Here is a 24,068-nt window from a genome sequence, read left to right on the forward strand (position 1 = left end):
GGACATAATCCAGTGCAAATACAAAGCTTTCATTGACTGAAAATTTCATCGTTGAAGAGAAATGCAGTGGTCTTCACAAAGGAGCAGAAGTAGACTGAGAGGAGCAGTAGAGCATAAAACAGGCAACATAAAGAGCAACTGGTGGCGTTAGGAGCACAGGAAATTCAGCAACTAACAGGTTGCCAGTCCGATCTATGGCTCAAGCATTCCCAGGCCCAACTTGCTGAGTGCCTAGCTGGTAGAGAAGCTAATCAAAGACCAGGAGGAAATTGGTCCTAGTTGGGGAAAACTTCTTCATGACTTCCTCAATTCTTTATCAATGTTAATTATTTCACCTTGATTCCTCAGTACCCCATTCATTTTTTGTCTTCTGCCATGCTGATCTGGAGGAGGGTTGAAAAGCTCTCAACAGTTGAAATACAAAGCCTCTGGAACAGATGGCGTACTTGTTGAAATTTTGAAACTAGGGGATATACTCCTAGCACAATTACACAACATTGCATCCCTCATTGAGAAATAGCAGCTGCTAGGGAAAATCAGGGACCCTGTAATCGTGACTGTTTTCAAAAACGTAGATTGGTTGCAATTGCAGAAACAAGAAAGGTGCCTTGTTGCCAACTCCTGCCAAGAAAGTCATTGCAAAGATCTTCTCAACTGTCTTCCTCAATGGCTGAGGAACTCCTTCCACATTGCAGTGTGGTTTTCACTTGTTGAAAGACGTCACAGGCGTGATCTTTACATGTACTGTGAATTCAAGAGAACTGCAAGGAATAGCATCAACATTGCTTTTCTTGATATCAGGAAAGCTTTCAAATCTAAGGTTTATTGAATGTTGTGTTTGTGTTTGGCTGCACTCAGAAATTTGTCACCATTTTCTGTGCACTTCATGATGACTTTTAAGCTATGATCCTCAGCAGGTGAACCACCTCAAACTCTACCTAAATGAGAACTGGGGACAAATAAGGCTGGGTTATTGTTAACAATCTTTTTTTTTCCATGCTGACATGCTGCATCTCACCTGCAGCAAGTTACCCACAGGCATGACGATAATCTAGAGAGTCAATTGGGAACTAAGGCCACCCCAACTGCAATCATGAAGGTTCCATTTGCAGTTGTGTGTGTAGTCTTACTCAGACTGAGCTGTAGGCCATTGGTGACTCTTTGAAACGTGAGAAAATAGACCTTTGACTAAACATCCAGAAAATTAAGGTCTTCTTTGAATAACTTTTGATGAACAATGAAATCCTCAAAAATATGGACCATTTTCTGTAGCTTGGGAGTCACCTCTTAATGAAGGATGCACTGCAATTACTCACCAAGGTTCTTTTGACAGCACCTTCCAACTCTATTGCTTAAATGGACATGGATAGCAGATGCATGGGAATAGTTTTCCCTGAGAGTTGACCTCAAAGCCGTGCACCACTCTGACGTGGAATTATATCCTATTCCTTCTGGGCTGAATTTCAGGAGTTCTCTTCCTGACACCACTGGCAAAGTGGTTCAAGAGGATGATTCACCACCAACTTGATAGTTATTCATGATGCATATGTCCCTAGAATGAATTAAAAAGCCAAACCTAATACTTGTTGACAGTAAAGGGATTAGTAGGATTGGTGGTGAGGTAGAGTCAAAGTTCATCAGAGTACATTTGAAAGTAAATTTTCAGGAAGTGCAATCCTGTGTTGTTACTTTATCCGGTTTTCATAGAATAGAATCCCTACAGTGTGAAAACAGGCCTTCAGCCCAGCAAGACCACACTGATCCTCTGAAGAGTAATCCACCCAGACCCATTCCCCTAACCTATTACTCTACATTTACCTCTGAACTAATCCACTTAACCTACATATCCCTGAACACTATGGACAATTTACCATGGCCGATTCACCTAACCTGACCTTGTAAAGGTTCATGAGTGGCATGGATGGGATAAATAGCCGAAATTAGATGAATTTTTCCAAAACCAGAAGGCATAAAATTAGAATAGAATAGCCTTTATTGTCACATTCACTCGAATGAGTAGAGTGAAATGTTTGTAATGTCGTCGCTTTGGTGACAGCTTAGGTACAGAATATTGTGGTGTTACACGGCGGCACGGTGGCACAGTGGTTAGCACAGCTGCCTCACAGCACCTGAGACCCGGGTTCAATTCCCGCCTCAGGTGACTGACTGTGTGGAGTTTGCACGTTCTCCCCGTGTCTGCGTGGGTTTCCTCCGGGTGCTCCGGTTTCCTCCCACCGTCCAAAGATGTGCAGGTCAGGTGAATTGGCCATGCTAAATTCCCCGTAGTGTTAGGTAAGGGGTAAGTGTAAGTGTAAGCGTAGGGGTATGGGTGGGTTGCGCTTCGGCGGGTCGGTGTGGACTTGTTGGGCCGAAGGGCCTGTTTCCGCACTCTAATCTAATCTAATCTACAGAATTAAGAGTAAAAGAAAAATTGTCCAGCATATGCATATAAACTTTTAAAAAGTATGTTAATTACTCAAAGTCCAGAATAGTGATAAGAATAAAAAATGTTTTTAAGTACCCAAATTACAGACTGTGACCACTGGGTTTCAGAACTTGAGACCTCGCTGTCTCCTCGTGCCGGGCTCTAGCTCGTGGCTAGCCTTCCAGGATTTGCCTCCTGGTTGGCCTGGACTTGGACTGCCTCCCGCGCCATGCTCTGGCCAGTGACTTACTTGCGGGGCACTCCTCTTGCACATCATAGACTCCGACTTGCCTGCTCCATTCTCCATTCTCCCTGGGTAAGTTTCAGAAGTTAAAAGTTGGGGTTGGGACGGGGAAGCAAAACTGCAGAAAAGAAAGGAAAAGGAACTGATAGAGGAGCTCTGGCTGGAGTGTCCTACTGTGCTGCCATCTTGTCTCTATTGATAGGTTTAAAGTGAGAGGGGAAAGATTTAAACGGGACCTGAGAAGCAACTTTTTCACAGTGTGGTGCATATATTGTTATGGACCAGAGCAGACACCCTCAATATTTTAAGAAGATAACCTAACTTTTTCTTTATTTTTAAGGGCAGTTGTGAAGTGCTGTGTCCTAGATGTATTGCAACTGGTCAAGCTAGTTGACATAAAGCAGAACACAATTTATTTAAACACTGTAGTTAAAAGATAATGAAAGAGGAATTTAGAATAACCTAACTTTATTGGAAAGCTTAACAATACAATAGATACGGTAACTATTATTAATTAATTGTTTAAATACAGTAACTTCCTATAAACACATTTCTTGACAAAAAGGAAAATTCAGAAAAATAGATTTGTGTCTCAGGTGACCCAACAGCACAGAGAAACCTCAGCATTTAGCCTTAACTGAGAGAGGGAAAAGATAGCTTCTATTTGTTCAAGCCCACATCAGAAATTGCTTAAAGCTGAACCCAAAACTTAAAAAATAACTGGAAAGCCTAGTCTGTGGGAACTGGCCACAACTAGCCAGGCTGCTTCCATTGTTCCAACTTTTCAAATAAAAACCCAAGGCCTCGCAAGCTGTTTATTCGATTGGTTTTGGTAGTCTGCTGGACGCCTTTGCCATACTCTCTCTTCCAAAACAAAAGGACGAAATAACCTCTTAAAGCCACAGCATCGTCACAGTATGGAATGAGCTGTCAGAGGAAGTGGTGGGGGTGGGTGCAATTTAAAGGCGACTGGATGGGTATATGAGTAGGACAACTTTAGAGTGAAGTGGGCCAAATGCTGGCAAATGGGACTAGATCAGTTTAGGATATCTGATTGTGGCATGAATAAGTTTTACTACTGAAGGGTCCATTTCTGTACTGTAAAATTCTATGACTTTAGAACAAGGTGAAAAGTTTTGACAAAGTATGCCTTTTTTTCAGTCATACTTAGTTTACTTATTATTGTGAATTGCAATTCTACGGACTCATTCTTGCTGATGGGCATTGAAATTGTCAATCCAGAGTTCCTGCTTTGTCCTTGCTGCCTTCAGATGGCAGCTGATTTACCAGCTGAGGAAGAGCAGTAGGTGGTAAATAACAGGAGATTTCCTTGCCCATTTTTGATCTGATATGATGAGATTCCATGTGGTCTGGAGTCAATATTGAGGATTTTCAAAGCCATTTCATCCATTTTAAATTGTTGTCTTTATAAATGCTTACTGACCTGTTGATCTCGTGCTATCTATTTTGTTTTCTGATATCAAACTTTTCTAAAATTTCATAGTCCATAAATCTTTTATGTAGATTAATGAGGGAAATCTGTTACATGAAGGGAATATGTGTTAGCATCCAAATAAGGATCAGTAGTATTTTAACTATTAGAATCTTAACATAAATTCCAGAGAATCTTTTGTAACAGAAAGGCCAATGTAACGATGGTATGTCATGTTTGTATTTTTGATTAATTAATGAAACTGTACTGACTAAAAAATCTATTTGAGCTTCGAGTTTAGAGCAGGAATTTATGTTCAGCCTTTGTTCCTACAACAGTCTGTATCTGAACAATGTATTCGATAGACGATTGATTTTGTTCTGCTGCATGATGCGATAATTGTCTATCAATTCTCACTGGAACTTTCCTCACTTTAAACTTCATTTATTATGTGGGTAGTATTGATGGTGCAGTGATTTAAAATGGTGAATGTTTATAGCTATGAAAAAGTGGATGGCTGACTGTTATCCCATGTTAATTATATCCTTCCTACTGCTCTTGCACATTTTGGGTTCATATATTGAAGATGATACATATGTGTGAACTATTCTGTAAGAGTTAAATAGTAATGTATTATTTTCTAAGTGCCAGTGACTTATTTCCATGCTTTAATGCTCTCTAGGTTTTCAGTAATCTTGCTAAACATTTATTTTTTCATGATTATTATCAGCTTTTGAACTATTTCACTGAACTATAGCTCTTTCCCCATCTCATCCCCTTAAATTATGCCAAAAAGTGTTCGGGTGTTTCCTCACCTTGGTATATGCACTTCTGTTGAGCTATCCATGGCAGTATTGAGATGCTTCTGGACAGCTTTGCCATCTTGAGTAGTGCACTGTAACAAGAAATAACAATGATATCAATCATCTTGTGCAACATTAACACTTGCAGGCCCTAGGGAGCTGAGTTAATACATGTAGCTTTCTGAGTGATTGCAATGCTTTTAGTATGGAAGTATCTTGAGAGCATATCAATGTTATTGATTTTGTTAATTGTATAGTTTTGCCAGATGTTAACAAGGAAGTACTCTTAAAATGAAAATATTATCCATGTTAGCTTGTTGCAATACACAAGCATATGGACAAGGAGGTATCAAATCTAATTGCTGGTTAGTTGTTCTTAGCCAAGATGGTGGCAGTTGCTGAAGTCGATCATTGCTGTATTGGATTAAGGAGCTGAGCAGAGGAAACTGACTAGTTTCTTGCTCTGAATTAATGAGCTATGCTGGAAAGGCTGTACATCTGAGTGGTCCTCTCTACCTGGACAAGCTGCTACTTCAGCAACAGTCATTGCTAGGGTTCCCTTATACCTCCCAGGTCTGTTGCAGCTTGTTTAAATCCATCCATTCAACCTTTAGCTCCTTTCTACTGTAATAAAATGGCTGTAGTAGACAACACAGTACATGATCATGATGTTACCACTACTACTACTACTTACAACTTTCTTCACTTGTGGTGATTACATTCCTCTAATACTCCTTTGGTCCTATTATATTGAAAGAAAGTGAAACCAACGCCTTTACTCAAAAAGCAAGGAGTACAGAAACCAGACCTGTGAACGCAACATTTGTTACAGTGAAAAATTTGAAATTTTCTCTGACAAGTGTTATTGCAGGGTGTTTGGATAAGTTCAGGGTAATGAGAGAGTGAATAGAGTTTTGTGAAACAAAAGTCATATTTGACTGATCTGTTGAAGTTCTTCTGAGGAGGTTAAATGTGTTGTGATTAAAGGGAACTGGTGGATGTACTGTACTTAGATTTTCAGAAGGCATTTTATAAGGTCTCACATCAAAGGTTATTGTGAAAAATTAAAGTCCATCATGTAACAGTGGCTGAGAACAAAGAAAATTTACAGCCCAGGAACAAGCCCTTCGGCCCTCCAAGCCTGAGCCGATTAAAATCTACTGTCTAAATCTATCACCCAATTCCTAAGCATCTGTATCCCTCTGTTCCCCACCCCTCATGCATCTATACAGACATACCTTAAATGACACACACACACTGTCTCTACTACCTCTGCTGGCAATGCATTGCAGGCACCTACCACCCTCTATGTAAAGTACTTTCTGTGTGTATCCTTATTAAATTTTTCACCTCCCACCTTGAAGGTGTGACCACTTGTTATTGAATCCCTCACCCTGGGGAAAAAGCTTATCTCTATCCACCCTGTTTATACCCTTCATGATTTTGTAGACATAAATCAGGTTCCACCTCAATCTCCTTTTTTCTCATGAAAACAAACCTAACCTACTCAACCTCTCTTCCATACCTATCACCTTCCATACATCCTCGTAAACCTTCTCTCAACCCCCTCCAAAGCAACCCCGTCCTTTTGGTAATGTGGCGACCAGACCTGTACATAGTATTTTAAATGCAGCCGAACCAATCTCATGTACAATTTTAACATGACCTGCCAGCTCTTATAATCTCTCCCCCTTATGAGCATTGATGGAAGGTGGGCAGGATAATAGAAAGGAGAGAATAGTATTTTTTTTTCATATTTGGATAGATTCTTGTTAAGCAAAGTATCATGGGAAGGCGGAAATGCTGATTTGAGGTTATAGTCTGATCACCCATGACCTTTGAATGGCAGCAGGCTTATGGACGTTGTATGACCTATTCCACATCCTAATTCCTGTATTTGTATCTTACCATAATCACTTCAGAAAATCCTCAAGGATTCATTGTTATATCGTAAGAAAGCATAAAATGAAAGCGGTTCCTTTGTTTCTTGCTACCAACTCCTTGGCCCTGCCACTGTCTCTGAACCAAAATATTGAAAAATTAAGCTTCATGCAAGCGCAGGAAGCCTTCTGATGCCCTATCCTCTCCATGAGCAACACTTGCCTTTTATTCAAGTGGCAACTACAGAAACTGTATCATGTTTCTTGTTACTGTATTTTGTGACTATTCAGTTGCTCTTCTAATCGGTGTCACATCCTTGACTTTCTACACTTTAGCTCTTTCAAAACTCTGGGGCTCTCAGTCTGTTGTACCAAATTCTCTTGTCTGTCACCCAATTCTGGCTGACGTACAGTTGTCCTTCAGGCTGTCCTTCAGTTCCCCATACCTCAAATCTTAAGTTCTCATTCTTGTTTTTAAGTCTATCTGACCAACCTATTCTTTACCCACTGCTCTATTTTTGAGATTCTGACCTCTTGTATGTTGCAGTCTTTGCCCGTCAATTGGTGATTTTAGTTTTCATCTGTCTGAATTGTTGAATTTTGGGTAATCCTTACTCCACTATTACAATATACTGTAAAGGTAAAGACAGCCGAATAATCTTTATCTGATCCCTAAAGATCTGTCAGTGGAATTCCCTAAAACACATTCATCACCACCAATCGATGTTGCCTTTGATAAAACTTACATCTTTGTCCCTTATTGTGTAGTTGTTGCATGACATCCTTTGTGAAGCTCATTATTCTGTGTTAATGGCACAATGAACTATATTCATTGAGTTTAAATGGCCATAAAAATCCTCCTATGGAAAATGCACTCTGGTTGAGGAATGCAAAAGTGAAATTGAACAGTCGGTGAGTGCAGGCCATCAAGTGGCAAATCGTATTATGTGCAGCTTTAATTCCACTGCAGTTGTATCTAGCGTTCTGTTTCAAGTGCGCAGTGCAACGCATTGCAGATTCAATGCAGTGTTGAAAGTGATGTGCTTTACAATAGGGTACTACTGTCTACTTTTATAGCTGAGAATTTGATCTATCATGTCACGGTAAACCGTAATTAAAAATGACTTTGCTCATCTCAAGATAGCTCTCAATGATAAATTCTGCATGTGGCAGCTGCAGGTGTTTTCTGCTTCTCCATTATCTGCTGTGATTAAGTGGAGTGAAACCTGCTGGATGCGCTGCTTACTGAAGACTGGCGGACAGCACCACTTTATGTGCAGCAACAGTGAATTCTGTACCCTTCATCCCAACAATGAGGTTTCAGTGACTGGCCGAGTCATGGTCTTACCACTTTGCGTGTCCTTTCACAGCTGTCATCCATCAGCACTTTATTAGTTTGTGTTGAGTGAAATTACATTTTCCTGCTGTATCTTAAAGCTGTATTAGTTATGAGATAGTGCTAGTGATGTGAGCTGCAACCCATTGACTAGGTCAACCTTTCTTTCAAGCTCTGGTCAGTGTCTTCAGAGGAATGATGGTCAGATGCCTTTTCTAATTATGCCTTTGGATCTGGTAACTTTTTATTAAAAAAAGACTAACTCAATCCCTTCTCTTATAAAGCACTTCTTTTTCAACCCCACTGCCAACTTTCACCTACAAAATCTGAGTTTCTCGTTGCTTCAATATTTGTAAACAAGACATCCTGTTCTTGTTAAGGATATGTTAAAATGGAAGCTTATCATTTTAGTTTTGAATCATTTTGGCTTTGTCCCTGTTCAGCGATTGTCTTTTCACGATGACATCTATAAAGAAAAACAAATGACTTGTGAAACACTATGATTCTAAAGGCACCTGTACATGTTGAAGAAATGGCTGAAATATGTCAATATGCATCAAATATTTGTTTAGACAACAGGCTTTTTGGCATAGTCCATTAATTTTTTCTTTGGGCATATGTGTCATGTCGAGCATTTAAAAATTATCCCTGGTTGATGCCATGTCAATTTGGCACTTTTTTTTAACCAAAAAGAAGCTTTCTACCTCTAAAGTTCAACTTTGCTCAAATTTGTTGGACAAGTTTCTTTAATTCATTCACAGGATGTGGGCATTAATCCCTATTCATGAAGGTGGTGAATGTCACCCTGAATACAACTGAGTGGTTTGGTAGACCATTTCAAAAGTTAATTAATCTGGAATTGCATGTAGGCCAAACTGGACAAGGGTGACACTTCTCTTCCCTAAAGGCCATTCACAATGGCCATTTGTTTTATGACTATCTGTTAGTTTCATTGCCACTTCAACAGGTGCTCACTCTTTTTTTCCTTCCAGATTTTATTTAATTAATTGAATTTGAATTCTTCCAGCTTCCCTTGGAATTTGGACTCCTGTTCGTTAGTCAATTACTAATTCAGTATCAAGTACAATGCCACTCTCTACCTAGACCTTAACGTTTTGTTCTATTAGTTCATAGAATAATTTGTGGTTAAAACCCTGCAGTTCTGATATCCTTGACAATTTTATCAAAAATTATAATCGTGACTGATGGTCAGGTAGCTAAGCAATACAAACTGTGTTTCTGGCTTAATGTAATGTATTCTGTTAGCTGATATAAGACCAGCGCTTAAGCAAAATGTAAAAATAGCTCAACAAAGGGGAATTGTGTTGGGGTTTGTATTGATGGTTTCTATCTAGCAGCCACCTTTGGAATTAATTGAAGTAGCTGAAGTTTGGCCTTGAGTGATACCCTGAGAAATTCCCTCTGGTTATGAGGATTGGCCTCCAAGCTATCTTTCTTTGTGCTAGATCTGACTCCAGTCAGTGAATTCTATCCTTATTGTCTCCATTGTCTTCAGTTTTGCTGTTCTGGAATTTCTGTTTCTTGAATTCCTTTGTGCTACACTTGACCAAATACTGCTTTGATGTCAAAATTACTTGGCCCCTGAATTTCATGATTAAGCCCTTAGTTTGCAGCATAGCTATAATGTCTGGAGTGGAGCTGAGTGGTTAGACTGAAGTTCAAACTGTATGTTGGTGAGCAAGTGTTTGGGTGCTTGATAGCAGTATGGATGACTTTGTTACTTTTTTGGATGTAATTGAGTCTTGGATCTTTATTTTGGCCACATACTGGTCACCGTATCATTGCTGTTGTGAATAGGTGTCTCTATGATGACCTGACAGAGTCATCTAGACTTGAAATGTTAGCTTGCGCTCTCTTCATGGATGCTGATGATATCATTGTATTGTGCAATTAATCTATGGTGCAGTTGACCCAATTTGACAGAAATCCCCAAATGATACATCCCCAGGTATATATGTATTGATCGCAAGTATAATTTGCTGAAAAAAATCTTTGTTTCTGATGCTGTATTTGATGTCCTGAATGAGACTTTGAGTTTTCTTTAAGCACTTCGATCCCTGCCAATGTCACAGATACATTGGTTCTAACTCTGTGACTCTTTTATTTTTCCTGTTAGCTGATTTATACATTATGCCATTGAGTGAGGTGAAATGACTGCATGGTGTGATACAGTATTACCCACTTACTTTGAGTCCACTTAAGTTGACATCCTGCCTTTGCTGACCACACCATAAAGACTTCATCCATCTTTCTCTTTGTCTTTGCAATTTTCATCTCACTACCTTGATGTCAACACAGAGTGATAACTTGATGGGTTAACAAGCAGCCTTTGTTCCCACCCCAATGTCTTCTATTTGAAGCAGTCCCCATATTTTAACCCCTTTGGCATTCAATAATTCAAATTCAAAAACAGCAAACAGTTAAAGGTGGATAAATCCCCAGAACCTGATCAGGTGTACCCGAGAACTCTGTGGGAAGCTAGAGAAGTGATTGCTGGGCCTCTTGCTGAGAGATTTGTGTCATCGATAGTCACAGGTGAGGTGCCAGAAGAGTGGAGGTTGGCAAACGTGGTGCCACTGTTTAAGAAGGACGGTAAAGACAAGCCAGGGAACTATAGACCAGTGAGCCTGACCTCAGTGGTGGGCAAGTTGTTGGAGGGAATCCTGAGTGACAGGATGTACATGTACTTGGAAAGGCAAGGACTGATTCGGGATAGTCAACATGGCTTTGTGTGTGGGAAATAATGTCTCTCAAACTTGATTGTTACTTCTTCAAAAAACTCAAAGAAGATTGAGGGCAGAGCAGTAGATGTGATCTATATGGACTTCAGTAAGGCGTTCGACAAGGTTCCCCATGGGAGACTGATTAGCAAGGTTAGATCTCACGGAATACAGGGACAACTAGCCATTTGGATACAGAACTGGCTCAAAGGTAGAAGACAGAGGGTGGTGGTGGAGGGTTGCTTTTCAGACTTGGAGGCCTGTGACCAGTGGAGAGTCACTAGAATCGGTGCTGGGTCCTCTACCTTTTGTCATTTACATAAATGATTTGGATGCGAGCACAAGAGGTACAGTTAGTAAGTTTGCAGAAGACACCAAAATTGGAGGTGTCGTGGACAGAGGGGTTACCTCAGATTACAACAGGATCTTGACCAGATGGACCAATGAGCTGAGAAGTGGCAGATGGAGTTTAATTCAGATAAATGCTAGGTGCTGCATTTTGGGAAAGCAAATCTTAACAGGACTTGCACACCTAATGGTAAGGTCCCAGGGAGTGTTGCTGAACAAAAAGACCTTGGAGTCCATTCCTTGAAAGTGGAGTCGCAATTAGATAGGATAGTGAAGAAGGCGTTTGGTATGCTTTCCTTTATTGGTCAGAGTATTGAGTACAGGAGTTGGGAGGTCATGTTGCGGATGTACAGGACGTTGGTTAGGCCACTGTTGGAATATTGCGTGTAATTCTGGTCTCCTACCTATCGGAAAGATGTTGTGAAACTTGAAAGGGTTCAGAAAAGATTTACAAGGATATTGCCAGGGTTGGAGGTATTGAGCTATAGGGAGCGGCTGAACTGGCTGGGGCTGTTTTCCCTGGAGCTTCGGATGCTCAGGGCTGACCTTATAGAGGTTTACAAAATTATGATGGGCATGGATAGGGTAAATAGGCTTTTCCCTGTGGTCAGAGAGTTCAGCATTAGAGGGCATAGCTTACGGGTGAGAGGGCAAAGATATAAGAGACCTATGGGGCAACTTTTTCACACCAAGGGTGGTAAGTGTATGGAATGAGCTGCCAAAGGAAGTAGTGGAGGCTGCTACAATTGCAACATTTAAGAGGCATTTGGATGGGCATATGAATAGGAAGAGTTTGGAGGGATATGGGTCGGGTGCTGGCAGGTGGGACTAGATTGGGTTGGGATATCTGGTCGGCGTGGACAGGTTGGACCGAAGGGTCTGTTTCCATGCTGTACATCTCTATGACGCTATTACACGAAGCAGTTTTTGTTTTATTGTATCTAGTGCTCTGTGTGGTCTCTTCTGTCGGACAGACCAAGCACAAACTTGTGGAACAGATGAGGGAACATCTCTAATCTATACACATCAACCAACTGACCCCCACTTCCCGTAGCCATCCATTTTCAACTCCCCCTCCCACTCACTAAGGAGATATCCATTCTGGGTTGCCTCCAATGCCTGCACAAGGCCACCCACAAAATGGAGGAGGAACACCTCTATCCACTTTGGGAGCCTACAACCACACGGCATAAATGGTGAATTCACCAGGTTCCAAATTTCCCTTCCTCCCCCACCTCGCCTCATCCCAGATCCAACTCTCTGACTGAGACCCACCCTCTTGACTGACCCAACTGTCCATCTTCCTTTCTAACCTATCCGCTCTATCCTTCCCATTGACCTATCACTATCACCTCCTACCTTTGCCCACCTATCGCCTACTTTTCCTCCATCCCAGCTTCCTGCCCCCCCATTTTTCTCTCAATCCCATTCCCCCTCCCCAGTCCTGAAGAAAGGTCCTGCCTGAAACATGGATTGTCTTGTTCCTCAGATGCTGCCTGACCTGCTGTGCCTTTTCCAGTGCTATCATGCTTCAATGATTCATCAACTTTGTTCCCTATGATAAATAAATGAAACTTCCATTTTGTTTTTATTTGACATGCTGCAATCGATGAAATATTTTTTTTCTAAAAAGAAAATGTTTAAGTATCTTTTGTAAAGTGGCAGCCATGAATTATTTAATAGCAGAGAATGCATTACAGACATTTTGCGAAGTCTCCTTGCAGTAAAATACAGTTTTGCAAATTTTTTCCACTTATTTAGAAATCTATAACTAGGATGTGGTTCTCATCAACTAAAACAGAAGTAGCAAAGAATTAACGTAATTGATGAATTTGTTATTCAAGCTAAAGTTACATACCAAAATTAACTAATACAGTTACTTTGAGCAACTAAAAAATGTATTAATTAGATTTTTCCTCAGTTTTGATGTTTTTTTGGGATACATATTCTTTCATGGGATGGGAGTATTGCCGATAAGACCAACATTTATTGCTCATCCCCAACTACTCTTGTTCCACACACGCTGGTTGTAATCACTTTGCCAATCCACCTTTGACTGTATATTCCATACTCATGACCTCCATCATCTAGAAGGATAATGGCAGCAGATGTGTGGAACCGTCACTACCCTCTCAGATGTAATTAGGATTGGACTACAAATTCTGGCATTATTTGTGACACTGGCATTCTGTGAAAGAATTAAAAGAAATTTTGAGGCCCCTTGGTCTTTACGCCTGAACTGCAGTTTACTGTTCAGGTGCGGGACAAATATTTGGTTGTTCGAGAGGGCTGTTGCAATTTTGATTCTGGCTTCATCTGACATCCATATGCGTAATCCCTGTAGGGGTCACTATGTCATGGATCGAAAAGATGCAAGAATACTTGACAAATTTATACAGGTCGTTCTGACATAACACATGTTTTGTTACCACAAATTCGCAAAAACGCAAATGACGAATTGGGGCACTGTTTCTAAAGAGTGAACTTTTAAAACGTGTGTTGGCTGTAATGCAAATGACAGTCAATAGTTGAAGTGATGTTTCCACGGTGCAATTTTTCTATTACATGGGGTCGCATAAGAACACAGCCATCACGTTATGGAAGTAGTACCTGAATGACCTTTCCACACCACCTTAAATTGTGGAACATCTCCAGTTCCAGCTGTGGTCGATTGTGGACTGGTGAAATGCTAATCTATGAAATAAATCTACTTATTGGACTACTTGGAGCTTCAAGTTGCAGTGTGGAATTTTGCGTGCAATGGAAGAGTTTTGTTAAAATGCTCTTCAGTTCTCTAGTGTTGACCTTGGTTAAATGTCACCTTATTGCTTCACTGCAGTGCTGAGGAAGTGCCCTGATGTTAAGAGTACCTTCTTGCAAGTACTGTGTTAAATTAAGCCAAAGTTGCTGCCTTGGATGGATGTTAAAGATACTGTAGCACTATTCAAAGAAGAGTAGGGAATTTCTTATTGTGGAGAAAGTGAGGACTGCAGATGCTGGAGATCAGAGCTGAAAATGTTTTGCTGGAAAAGCGCAGCAGGTCAGGCAGCATCCAAGGAGCAAGAGAATCGACGTTTTGGGCATGATTCCTGAAGAAGTGCTCATGACCGAAACGTCGATTCTCCTGCTCCTTGGATGCTACCTGACCTGCGCTTTTCCAGCAACACATTTTCAATTTCTTATTGTGGCCTGGCAAACATTTATCCCTCAATCGGCATCAGAGAAGAGATTATTTCTTTTTCAGCTTGTCGGGGCATGCTACATGCAAACTGTCTGTTGCTTTTCCGACAAGCAAAATAATGCTCCACTCAAGAAATGATTGGCTCTGAATTACTTTGGGACATTCTGAGATTTTGAAATACTGTTTCTAAATATAAGTTTTTGTTCTCTCATTTAACCAAAGGTTCATCTTGAACATACTAGCAGCCATCATCTGTTTAGGAATTACAGAAGTACTCAGCCAGATTCTATGCTCTTTGTGCAAGAAACTTACAGACTGAATATAAGTGGGGGCCATTTTGTCACATAATTTGTTCAGTTATAGACTTTGAGATTCTATCAGGTGCGAGTTAATGAGCCTGGTCATGTTGCGTGTTATTATTAACTGTGATTAAAAAATGCATTTGAACTGCTTCAGTTGGAAGTTTGTGTCAAATGTCAATTTGCTTGAGCAACTGATGGAATTTCAACTGAGGGTAGATTAGTAGCTGCTTTGACAATGTGGTTAAGGCTGTTTGGTTTACGACATGTAGTGTTACTGCAGTCATTCAGCATGTGGTCAAAACCTGTCATGGTCCTTTTTAACTCGCTATAATTTTAGGCTTGCTTCTGATGACTCTGAACAGATTGATGATCATAGTATTTATGTCAAAAATCGCACTCCACTGGGTTATAGTCCAACAGAAAAGCTTTCGGACCTCTGCTCCTCCTTCTGATAGTGAGGGAGGATATGTTGGACACAGAGCTTATAAGAAAAAGATCAAAAGGTCGTGCAATTGATGCATATGTACTGTGCACACTGAGATGGCAGTTAATATCTTTGATCAGTTAGAATGGAGATACAGGTTTCAATTGATAAATGTGTAAACCCCAGAATTTCTTTCAACTCACTGGCCTTATCAGTATAAAAGAGGTGACATCTCTGGTTCGACAATGCACTTTAGATGTGAGGCCTAAAGCAACTTGTTTAGATTCTGACTGTGTCCGAACTTGGACTAAGACTGGTGTTTCTCCCAACGTAGGAATTCGTAAAATGCCACATTGAATGACTGTGCAGATTGTGTGCTTTGTGTACAAAATAGCAGTGTGTGTCTGTGTGTCTGTGTGTCTCTCACAGGGAGACAGGCTTCCCTTTATCCATCCCCCTTAACACCTCCCCCACCCCTTTACACCCCTCACCCCCTCACCCCCTTTTTGCCCAATCCCCAACACCCTTCCACCTCACCCCATTAACCCATTACCTCCTTAACCCCAACCTCCCTCCCTCGTGCCCCACAACCTCCTTCCGTTTCCCCCCATCCTCCCTCCCTCTTGCCTCCCTTCACTCCCGCCCCCCCCCATTCTCTCCTGCCCCCCCCCCCATTCTCTCCCGCCCCTCCCTATTCTCTCCCGCCCCCATGAAGTGTAAAAATTCTGTTTTGTGGTATACCATATTTGTGAGTAAATCCAGGGGAATATGCTCCATAACAATCTTCCGACAACCCAACAGGCCTGGGGGGGTTTTCTGATGTCCAATCTAGCAAGATATTCTTTCTTGCACAGAATGTAAGAATATTGAAAAGTTTTGCCTTTTGCGAGTCTGCAGGAAATATAATGGGTAGGCCCAAAAGGAGCAAAATAGGGTCCTTCTCCACCCCTACACCTAAAATCCTCTCCATTGCACCCACCACAGCTCTCCAGTATGTTTGAAGCCTGTCACAAGACCAAAGACAATGGGTTAGAGTACCCGTACAGACCTTGCACTTGGGGCATGCTGAAGATACCCCTGGTTTAAATTTTGACAAACAGTCTGGGGCTAAGTGGACCCTGTGGAGAATCTTCAACTGTAAAGCATGGGTCCTATTGCAAATTGATACCTTCCTTGCATTCTCCCAAAATATCCCCCCATGCCTTTGAAGAAACTTCAACACCCAGCTCTCTTTCCCACATCTTGCAGAGTCGATCAGACTCATCTGAGGTGGCACCCCCCAATTGGTGATCTAGAGTACTGACAGAGAGTGTCCTCTTAGCCCTTAGTACCCCTCTTTCTATATCAGATTTGTCGAGATCAGTCAAAAGTGTTGTCCTTTTTTGAATAAAATCCCTAACTTGGAAAAAAAGAGGTCTCTATTAAGTAACTTGTACTTCCGTACTAACTGATCGAAGGACATGATTACATCTCCCTCAAATAAATCACCCATGCAAGATATACCCCGAGCTGCCCAACGTTTAAATCCTGAATCTATCATACCTGGTTGAAAACTTGGCATACCCACTAAAGATGTAAACAAAGATGTTTTGCCAATATTACCTTCTCTCTGCCGAATTGCCCTCCATGCTCTAACAGATTGATGACTGTTGGGTTATGGCAATATTCCCTAACTGTCCTCACCTTGTCCAAAAACAGCAAACTAGTAAGGGGGCACCTTGCCTGGGAGACTTCGATATCTAAGCTGAAAATGTGTTGCTGGAACAGCGCAGCAGGTCAGGCAGCATCCAGGGAACAGGAGAATCGACGTTTCGGGCATAAGCCCTTCAGACTTCGATATCTAGCCATATTGAAAGAGGGTCCCCACAAACCCAATCACTTATGTAGGTCAAAAGCAAGCTTCCTCCAACCGTCGTGTTGTTGTGGTCTGGCGAAGGAGGAGTCCAAAGACCTGCATATCCTTGGTGGAGTGGGAGGGGGAGTTGAAGTGTTGAGCCACAGGGTGGTTGGGTTGGTTGGTCCGGGTGTCCCAGAGGTGTTCTCTGAAACACTCCGCAAGTAGGAGGCCTGTCTACTTGCGGAGCGTTTCGGAGAACACCTCTGGGACACCCGGACCAACCAACCCAAACACCCCGTGGCTCAACACTTCAACTCCCCCTCCCACTCCACCAAGTGCATGCAGGTCCTTGGACTCCTCCATCGCCAGACCATAGCAACACGACGGTTGGAGGAAGAGCGCCTCATCTTCCGCCTAGGAACCCTCCAACCACAAGGAATGAACTCTGATTTCACCAGTTTCCTCATTTCCCCTCCCCCCACCTTGTCTCAGTCAAATCCATCGAATTCAGCACCACCTTCCTAACCGGTAATCTTCTTCCTGACCTCTCCGCCCCCACCCCAGTCTGACTTATCACCCTCACCTTGACCTCTTTCCACCTATCGCATTTCCGCCGCTCCTCCCCCAAGTCCCTCCTCCCTACCTTTTATCTTAGCCTGCTGGACAAACTTTCCTCATTCCTGAAGAAGGGCTTATGCCCGAAACGTCGGTTGTCCTATAATAGTAGTGTTGTCCCAGTCGAATTCATGTTGCTTGTCATCTGCGTGTGTGGTTACTCAGGATAGCTGCCTCACAGCTTCCTGCACTTCTTGCTCTGATAATGGGGCTTTGAGAAAGGTCTGTTGTTCGGGAGTCACACCCGGGAGCTTCAGATCTCTAAAAAAGGATTCCATTTTGGCCTGCCCCTCCTCACAATTCTCAGACTGTTATAATTTAGAACCTCTGGAATGCCACATTAATCTTTTTAGAATCACATGTTAGGTTCCCAGACCCTTTACTAATCGCTGTAATGGTTTGGGGAGCATCTCTCTTTCTGGCAAGGTATGCTAAGTATTTTCCTGGCTTGTCACCATGCTCGTATAACCTTTGCTTTGCAAAAGCCAGCTCCTCCTTTGCCATCTGCGTGAGCGCGGAATTTAGTGCAGACCGCAGTGCCGTAATCCTCTGTAGTTTGACCAACGAGGGTCTGTCAAAATAGGCCTTCTCGGCTGCCTTCAACCGTGCTTCAAGGAGACGTTGATGCTCACCCTTCTGCCGCTTCCTACTTGTGGAATATGAAATAACTAACCTTCTGGCACAAGCTTTGGCAGTTTCCCAGAGAACAGATGAGCTATCAACCGAGCCTATGTTGATGTCTAGGAATGCCCGAAATTCCCTAGAGAAATACTCTACAAACTTGCTGTCCATGAGAATAAAGGGGTCTACTCGCCAGTACCTTGAATCCACTGTAACATCCTTAATTTTAACCATGAGGTACACTGGAGCATGATCAGAGATGGCAATATTACCAGTCGTACAGGATGCCACCAGATCCAGGGTTACCGCAGGGGTCAGAAAAAAATCAATCCTCGTGTGACATCTGTGCGGATTGGAGAAAAACGTAAAATCCCGACCTGTAGGGTGGAGACACCTCCAGACGTCCACCAATCCTAATTCCCCACACAAACCCAATAACTGTTTAGTTTGTGCCGAGGGTTTAGTTAGGCCAACTGTCTACTGTGGGGTCCATGAGGCAGTTAAAATCTCCCCCTGTAATGATGTGCCGAGACTTGAGACTTATCAGTTTAGAAAAAGCATCTACCAAGAATTTAAGAGGATGAGCTAGGGGACAATAAACATTTAAAATGCCATATTCTTCCCCATTTATCGAGACTTTAAGAACTACAAACCTCCGGTATGTGTCTTTACCACATTCCAACAATTTAAATGAGAGATTTTTCCTAACCAATATAGCCATTCCCCTACTTCTGGTATTAAATGATAAGTATACTCAGTCAAAGCCATTCTGCTGTAACTTCAGATGCTCCTTGTCATACAAATGTGTCTCCTGTAACAAAGCAATATCCACCTTCTCCTTTCTAAGACGCAAGAGTACCTTCTTTCTCTTAATTGATGAGTGACTTCCCTTGGTATTCCAGGTGCACCATTTAATCAAATCATTAGCCATAATCTTCTGCAATTACATTTAAATTCCAGAGAGGAGGAAGCCGAACCAGAAATTGCTGAGCCTTGGTGTCGCATGAACCACCAAATATAAAAACTACATAAACTAAAACACTACATTTAACAAACATACAAAATTATTAAAAATAAAAAACAACAAAAACCAGAAAACAAACTAACATATAAAGCGCCAGTAGCGCTGAGTAGGGGAACTCACCCCCTGCCCAGAGAGGGCCACTACCCGTCCCGAACTGCCCATAAATAGGCATCTAACCATCTCAACCACCTTCACTTCTCCCAGCTAGAGCCGCATCGCAAGCGCAAGCTAAAAAGAATAAACACCCCATAGAATATCAATATGAATTAAAAAAACATTCTTTTATTTTAAAAAAAAAAGGGAATAAATACCCCACCCATCCTTTGGTATGTCCTAACTTAGAAATTTAAAATGTACATCTTAACCACCGCCAGACATAGTTTGAACCAAATTATTATCAATAGAGGTTTAAAAAAAAGGGAAAAAATAAAGCTCCAACCGGATTTCCTCCATTTCTTTTACAGAATGATAAACGCATACCCAAGCAACCATATTTATACATACTACAATTGTTTAACTTAGGTTAGTTTGCCCACAAAGTCTCTTGCCTTCTCCGATGTGTCAAAGAGATGCGTGGATCCATCTGAGGTGATCCGAAGCACTGCCGGATATCTGAGTACTGAATCCCAAGCTCCTTCAATCTTCTCTTGACACCATCATACGATTTTCGTTTCTGGATCACCACTGCTGAAAAGTCCTGAAAAAACATTATCTTAGACCCCTCGTAAATTAGGGCCTTTAGATCCTTCCCCTGGAGTCTTGAAGCCTCCATGACACTCTCCTTATCCCGGTAATGATGGAACCGCACCAGAAAAGGACGAGGGCATTGACCCAGACTCGACCTCTGTGCTACGACCCGGTGAGCCCTCTCTATCTTCAATCCTCTCGTGCCAGTCTCCAAGTCAAGGAATTTCAGAAGCCAATTTTCAACAAATTCCGCAGGCCGCTCACCCTCCTTACCCTCAGGCAGACCGATGATCCGAATATTTTTTCTCCTGCCCCTGTTTTCAAGATCATCCACTTGGTCACGCAAATTACGAACCTGCGTCTTCAGGGCTTGGATCTCTTCCTTGAAAGAACAGCTTCCACCACTGTGACCCTGTGCTCCACCTCATCTGTCCTCTTCTCCAGGTCTCCCAGCTTCTGCTCATGCTTCTGCAGCATGAGAGAGACTGGAGCCAGCTTCTCTTCAATCTGTTTTCCCAACATCTCGCGAGATTTCGAGCGCTGGTTCACCAGGTCCTGGAGAGTAATCTGCTCTGAGGCTGCTGCAGGCTGACCTGCAGGCCTGGCCTCAGATGCTCCTCCTCCTCCCTTTTTCGGCATTTCTGGACAGCTGAAGATACAGCTAAGTCAATTTTTAAATGTTTCTTGGGGCTCCACAATCTTTCCAACACCCCAAGAAATTCTGATGACCTGGGTTGGGTGGGTTTAAGGACTGTCCTGCTCCTGCTGCGATGCGAAGCTCTGCAGTGCGATCTTCTCAGATCGCTGACATCTTAGATCCCCTCCTGGCTTAATTATTGATTGAAACCATATAATTATTGGGAGAATATGCCAAACATTTGATTCTAATAATTTTGCTTTAAAATGGTGTATAAATAGTATCATGCTTCAATGTGAAAAGTGCAGTCTGAATGCAAGTAGTTCCTAATAAGTTCTGTGAAGTTCTATGCCGTCAGTTCCTGTCATTGCTTATCCATCCAATGTAAATTTACTTACCTGTCCAAAATGTAATGTACACTTCGTTGCCCATTGCAACCCCAGTCTTTGCATACTGTGCATGTGCAATCCTCGCAGTTTTGTAAAATCACTGTCGGAGGTTTTTGGGTAATGTAACCTGCGTGAACAGTTGGACTTTGCTGTTTTATGATTAATTTTACTATAAAAGTATTATGTGTATATTTTTAAGGCTAGAATAACCAATCTCTTTTGCAGCTTTTGTTGAAGCTTTGGAATCTTTTCCAGTGCTCAATTAAAAGATTTAATAGATGCATAAGCAGTAAATGATGTGTATTCACAAAGCAATGCCCTTTCTTGACCAAATGACTCCGTGGTCCAAAAGCTTAGTCTGCGAGAAGCACAGATTTTTCATGTTCTAGGGTGACAAAAGAGAGAGAGCAGACAATGTGCCCGAACTTTGCCCCTCAAAGTTCCACTTAAGTCTCTTGCCGAGGTTTTAATCCACACTGGCTAACAATGAGTATAACATACTGATTTGTCTTTCTTCACATTTTTGCCACTTTGAACACAGCATATTCTCTACTGCATCTACAGCTTCATGATTCAATTTTCATGATTCTTCAAATGCCATTGCAGCCATTTTGTCCACAAAGGCATCTGTGTGAACTATCAGGGTTCCTTGTTCATCCCACTAAGACTCGTAGAGTTACATAGCGAGGAAACAGACCCTTTGGTCCAACTCATCTGTACTGACCAAGTTTTCCAAACTAAACCAATCCCATTTGCTGGCATTTGGCCCATATTCTTCTAAACCTTTCCTATTCATGTACCTGTCCAAATTTCTTATAAATATTGTAACTGTTTCACTTCTATCTGTCTGTTCTGTTTGTCCTTTGGGCCATCAAGAGGTATGATCAGTTAATGTGTTATAATGATATCAATGCCACATCTTGGTCCTGTCGATTAATCCACTCATTATATTTCCCACATATTTGATCACATCAAGACCATGGCTCACAAGGACATAATATATTAGACCAGAGTGGGCCTTTCAGCTCATCGAGTCTAACAATCCTCAACTTTCTTGCCTTTACCGTATAGCCTTTGTTTCTCTTACTGATTTAAGCCATGTGTGCCATAGCCTTGGATATACATAATGCCCCAGCCTCTGCAACCTTGTGTAATAAAGAATTCCACAGATTCATTACCCTCTAAAAGAAGTTGTTTCTCTTCATATTTCACTTAAGTGACCTCTTATTCTGAGATCATGATCTCTGACTCAAGACTCTCCCCAGGGGAGACACCCTTTCTGCACCTGCAGTCAAGTCCACCAAAAACTTGTGTTTCAATTCAGGCTGCATCTCATTCTGCTCAACCCAATAAGTACAGACTCAGCTTCTTAAATCTCTCCTCATAGTCAGCCTTCCATACTCAATAGCAGCCTAGTGAACCTTCTCTGAACTGCCTCCAATGCCAGCTTGGCTAAGATATGGGGCCCAGAATTGTTTGTAGAATTCCAGTTGTGGTCTGACTAGTCTTTTGTAAAATTTTAGTAAAATCTCCGTTTTCATACTTGATTCCCTTTGAAATAAATGCCAACGTTCTATTTGCCTTCCCTATTACCTACTGAACTTGGATGCTGGATTTTTGTGAATTATGTGTGAGGAGTCTCAAGTCTCTTTGTGCAATAGCTTTCTGCAGTCTTTCTCCATTTAAATAATAGCTAGTTTCACTACTTCTGCCAAAGTCCATTACATCACATTTTCCCACATATTCCATCTGCCAAGCTTTTGTCCACTTGGTTAACCTTTCTATGTTTTTCTGCAGACTGAGACTCATTGAAATATCAATTGGCTCATTGTTAACGGGATCAAAGCTATTGTCCTTGGTTCTCACCAGTATATACATGATGCCTCTTATATGGACTGCCCGCTCAGTTTGAACACATGGTGCTGAACATTTTTTTATATAGAGTCACGAACTTATTCCAAATCAAATAAATGCAAAGACACTTTTTATATTTTAAAAATATGCCCATGCAAAAGTCTCTCTCTACTTCTGAAAGTCATTGATGTCTTCACTTGTGATGTAGCAGAGGTGACTTGCCCCAACTGAATCAAGTGATATAAAAAATTATATCTTCAGAGTCTCTGAGGAATGTAGTGTTCAGCAAATACTGTCTGTTTGGATGTGCTGTTATTTGGATTCGCATAATCTCTGACTCTGCTTTTTTTGGTTTAGAAAAATATTTTTATTTCTAGCCAGGATTTTTTACACATCATCTTCTGTATTGAATGGTATGCTGGAGGGATAAGATGGCTAGGCATCCCAATGTGTAGGCCTTAAATCAAGCCTGAGGCTCTGAAATTGAGACCGTCTGAGACATGAAGTTTTGCTTTGGGGAAAAATTGATGAAACATGACCAATTATTCAGTGCTTCCTGCTCTCTCTTTTTGTGGCAGTATCCTCCTATGTCTTTGACAAAACAAAGCAGTGTATTGGAACCATGATGATTGAAATTGACTTCCTGCAGAAAAAGAGTGTGGACTCAAACCCATATGACACTGATAAGATGGCAGCGGAGTTCATTCAGCAGTTCAACAACCAGGCGTTTTCCACCGGCCAGCAGGTACAGCTTCCTGTTGCTTGGGTGGAATTATAAAGCAAACACAGAAAATACTGGAGAAATTCATCAGGTCTGACAGCATTTGTGGAGAGAGAAACATGTTTTTTCACTTCTAATCTGAAAAGACTTGTTCAGAACTGAAAGGTGTGGAAAATGTTTTTGAATACTTTTGATAGCTAGAGAGGAAACTGTATTGTGAGCAGTGAATGCAGCAGATTAGATTGAAAGAAATACAGTTGAAATGCTACTTTACCTGGAAGCTGCAATCAGGACTTTGGACACCGAGGAGGGAGGAGGAGATGAACAACTTCTTTGTCTTTTGCACTGGGTCTTTATCTTTACCTCTGCCCCTGCTAGAAGTATTAAAAAAATCATTTTCCAACATACTGCAACTCTGAATCTGTTCCTCTGTCCATAGATGCTACTTTTCCTGGTGAGTTTCTCCAGGATTCTCTGTTTAAGATTTAACGCATCACGGTATTTTGTCTTTATTAATAGTGTCCTTTTATACTTGGCAGAGAATGATTGGATAAACAGAAATTTAAA

At 41.6% G+C, this 24,068-nt stretch overlaps 1 protein-coding gene across 1 annotated transcript in view; it reads left to right on the plus strand.

Annotated features, from left to right (window-relative positions):
- The window catches only part of LOC122540015 (vesicle-fusing ATPase), a 283,493-nt gene that overhangs the window by 43,876 nt on the left and 215,549 nt on the right, over positions 1-24,068 (plus strand). Inside the window, exon 5 of the mRNA XM_043675302.2 lies at positions 23,359-23,525. Coding sequence (XP_043531237.1) covers positions 23,359-23,525 — 167 coding nt within the window. The remainder of the gene's footprint in view (positions 1-23,358; positions 23,526-24,068) is intronic.

This window comes from Chiloscyllium plagiosum, unplaced genomic scaffold (genome assembly GCF_037043375.1).
Source record: "Chiloscyllium plagiosum isolate Xiang-an unplaced genomic scaffold, Cpla_swu_hap1 HiC_scaffold_32, whole genome shotgun sequence".
Classification (NCBI taxonomy): Eukaryota; Metazoa; Chordata; class Chondrichthyes; order Orectolobiformes; family Hemiscylliidae; genus Chiloscyllium; species Chiloscyllium plagiosum.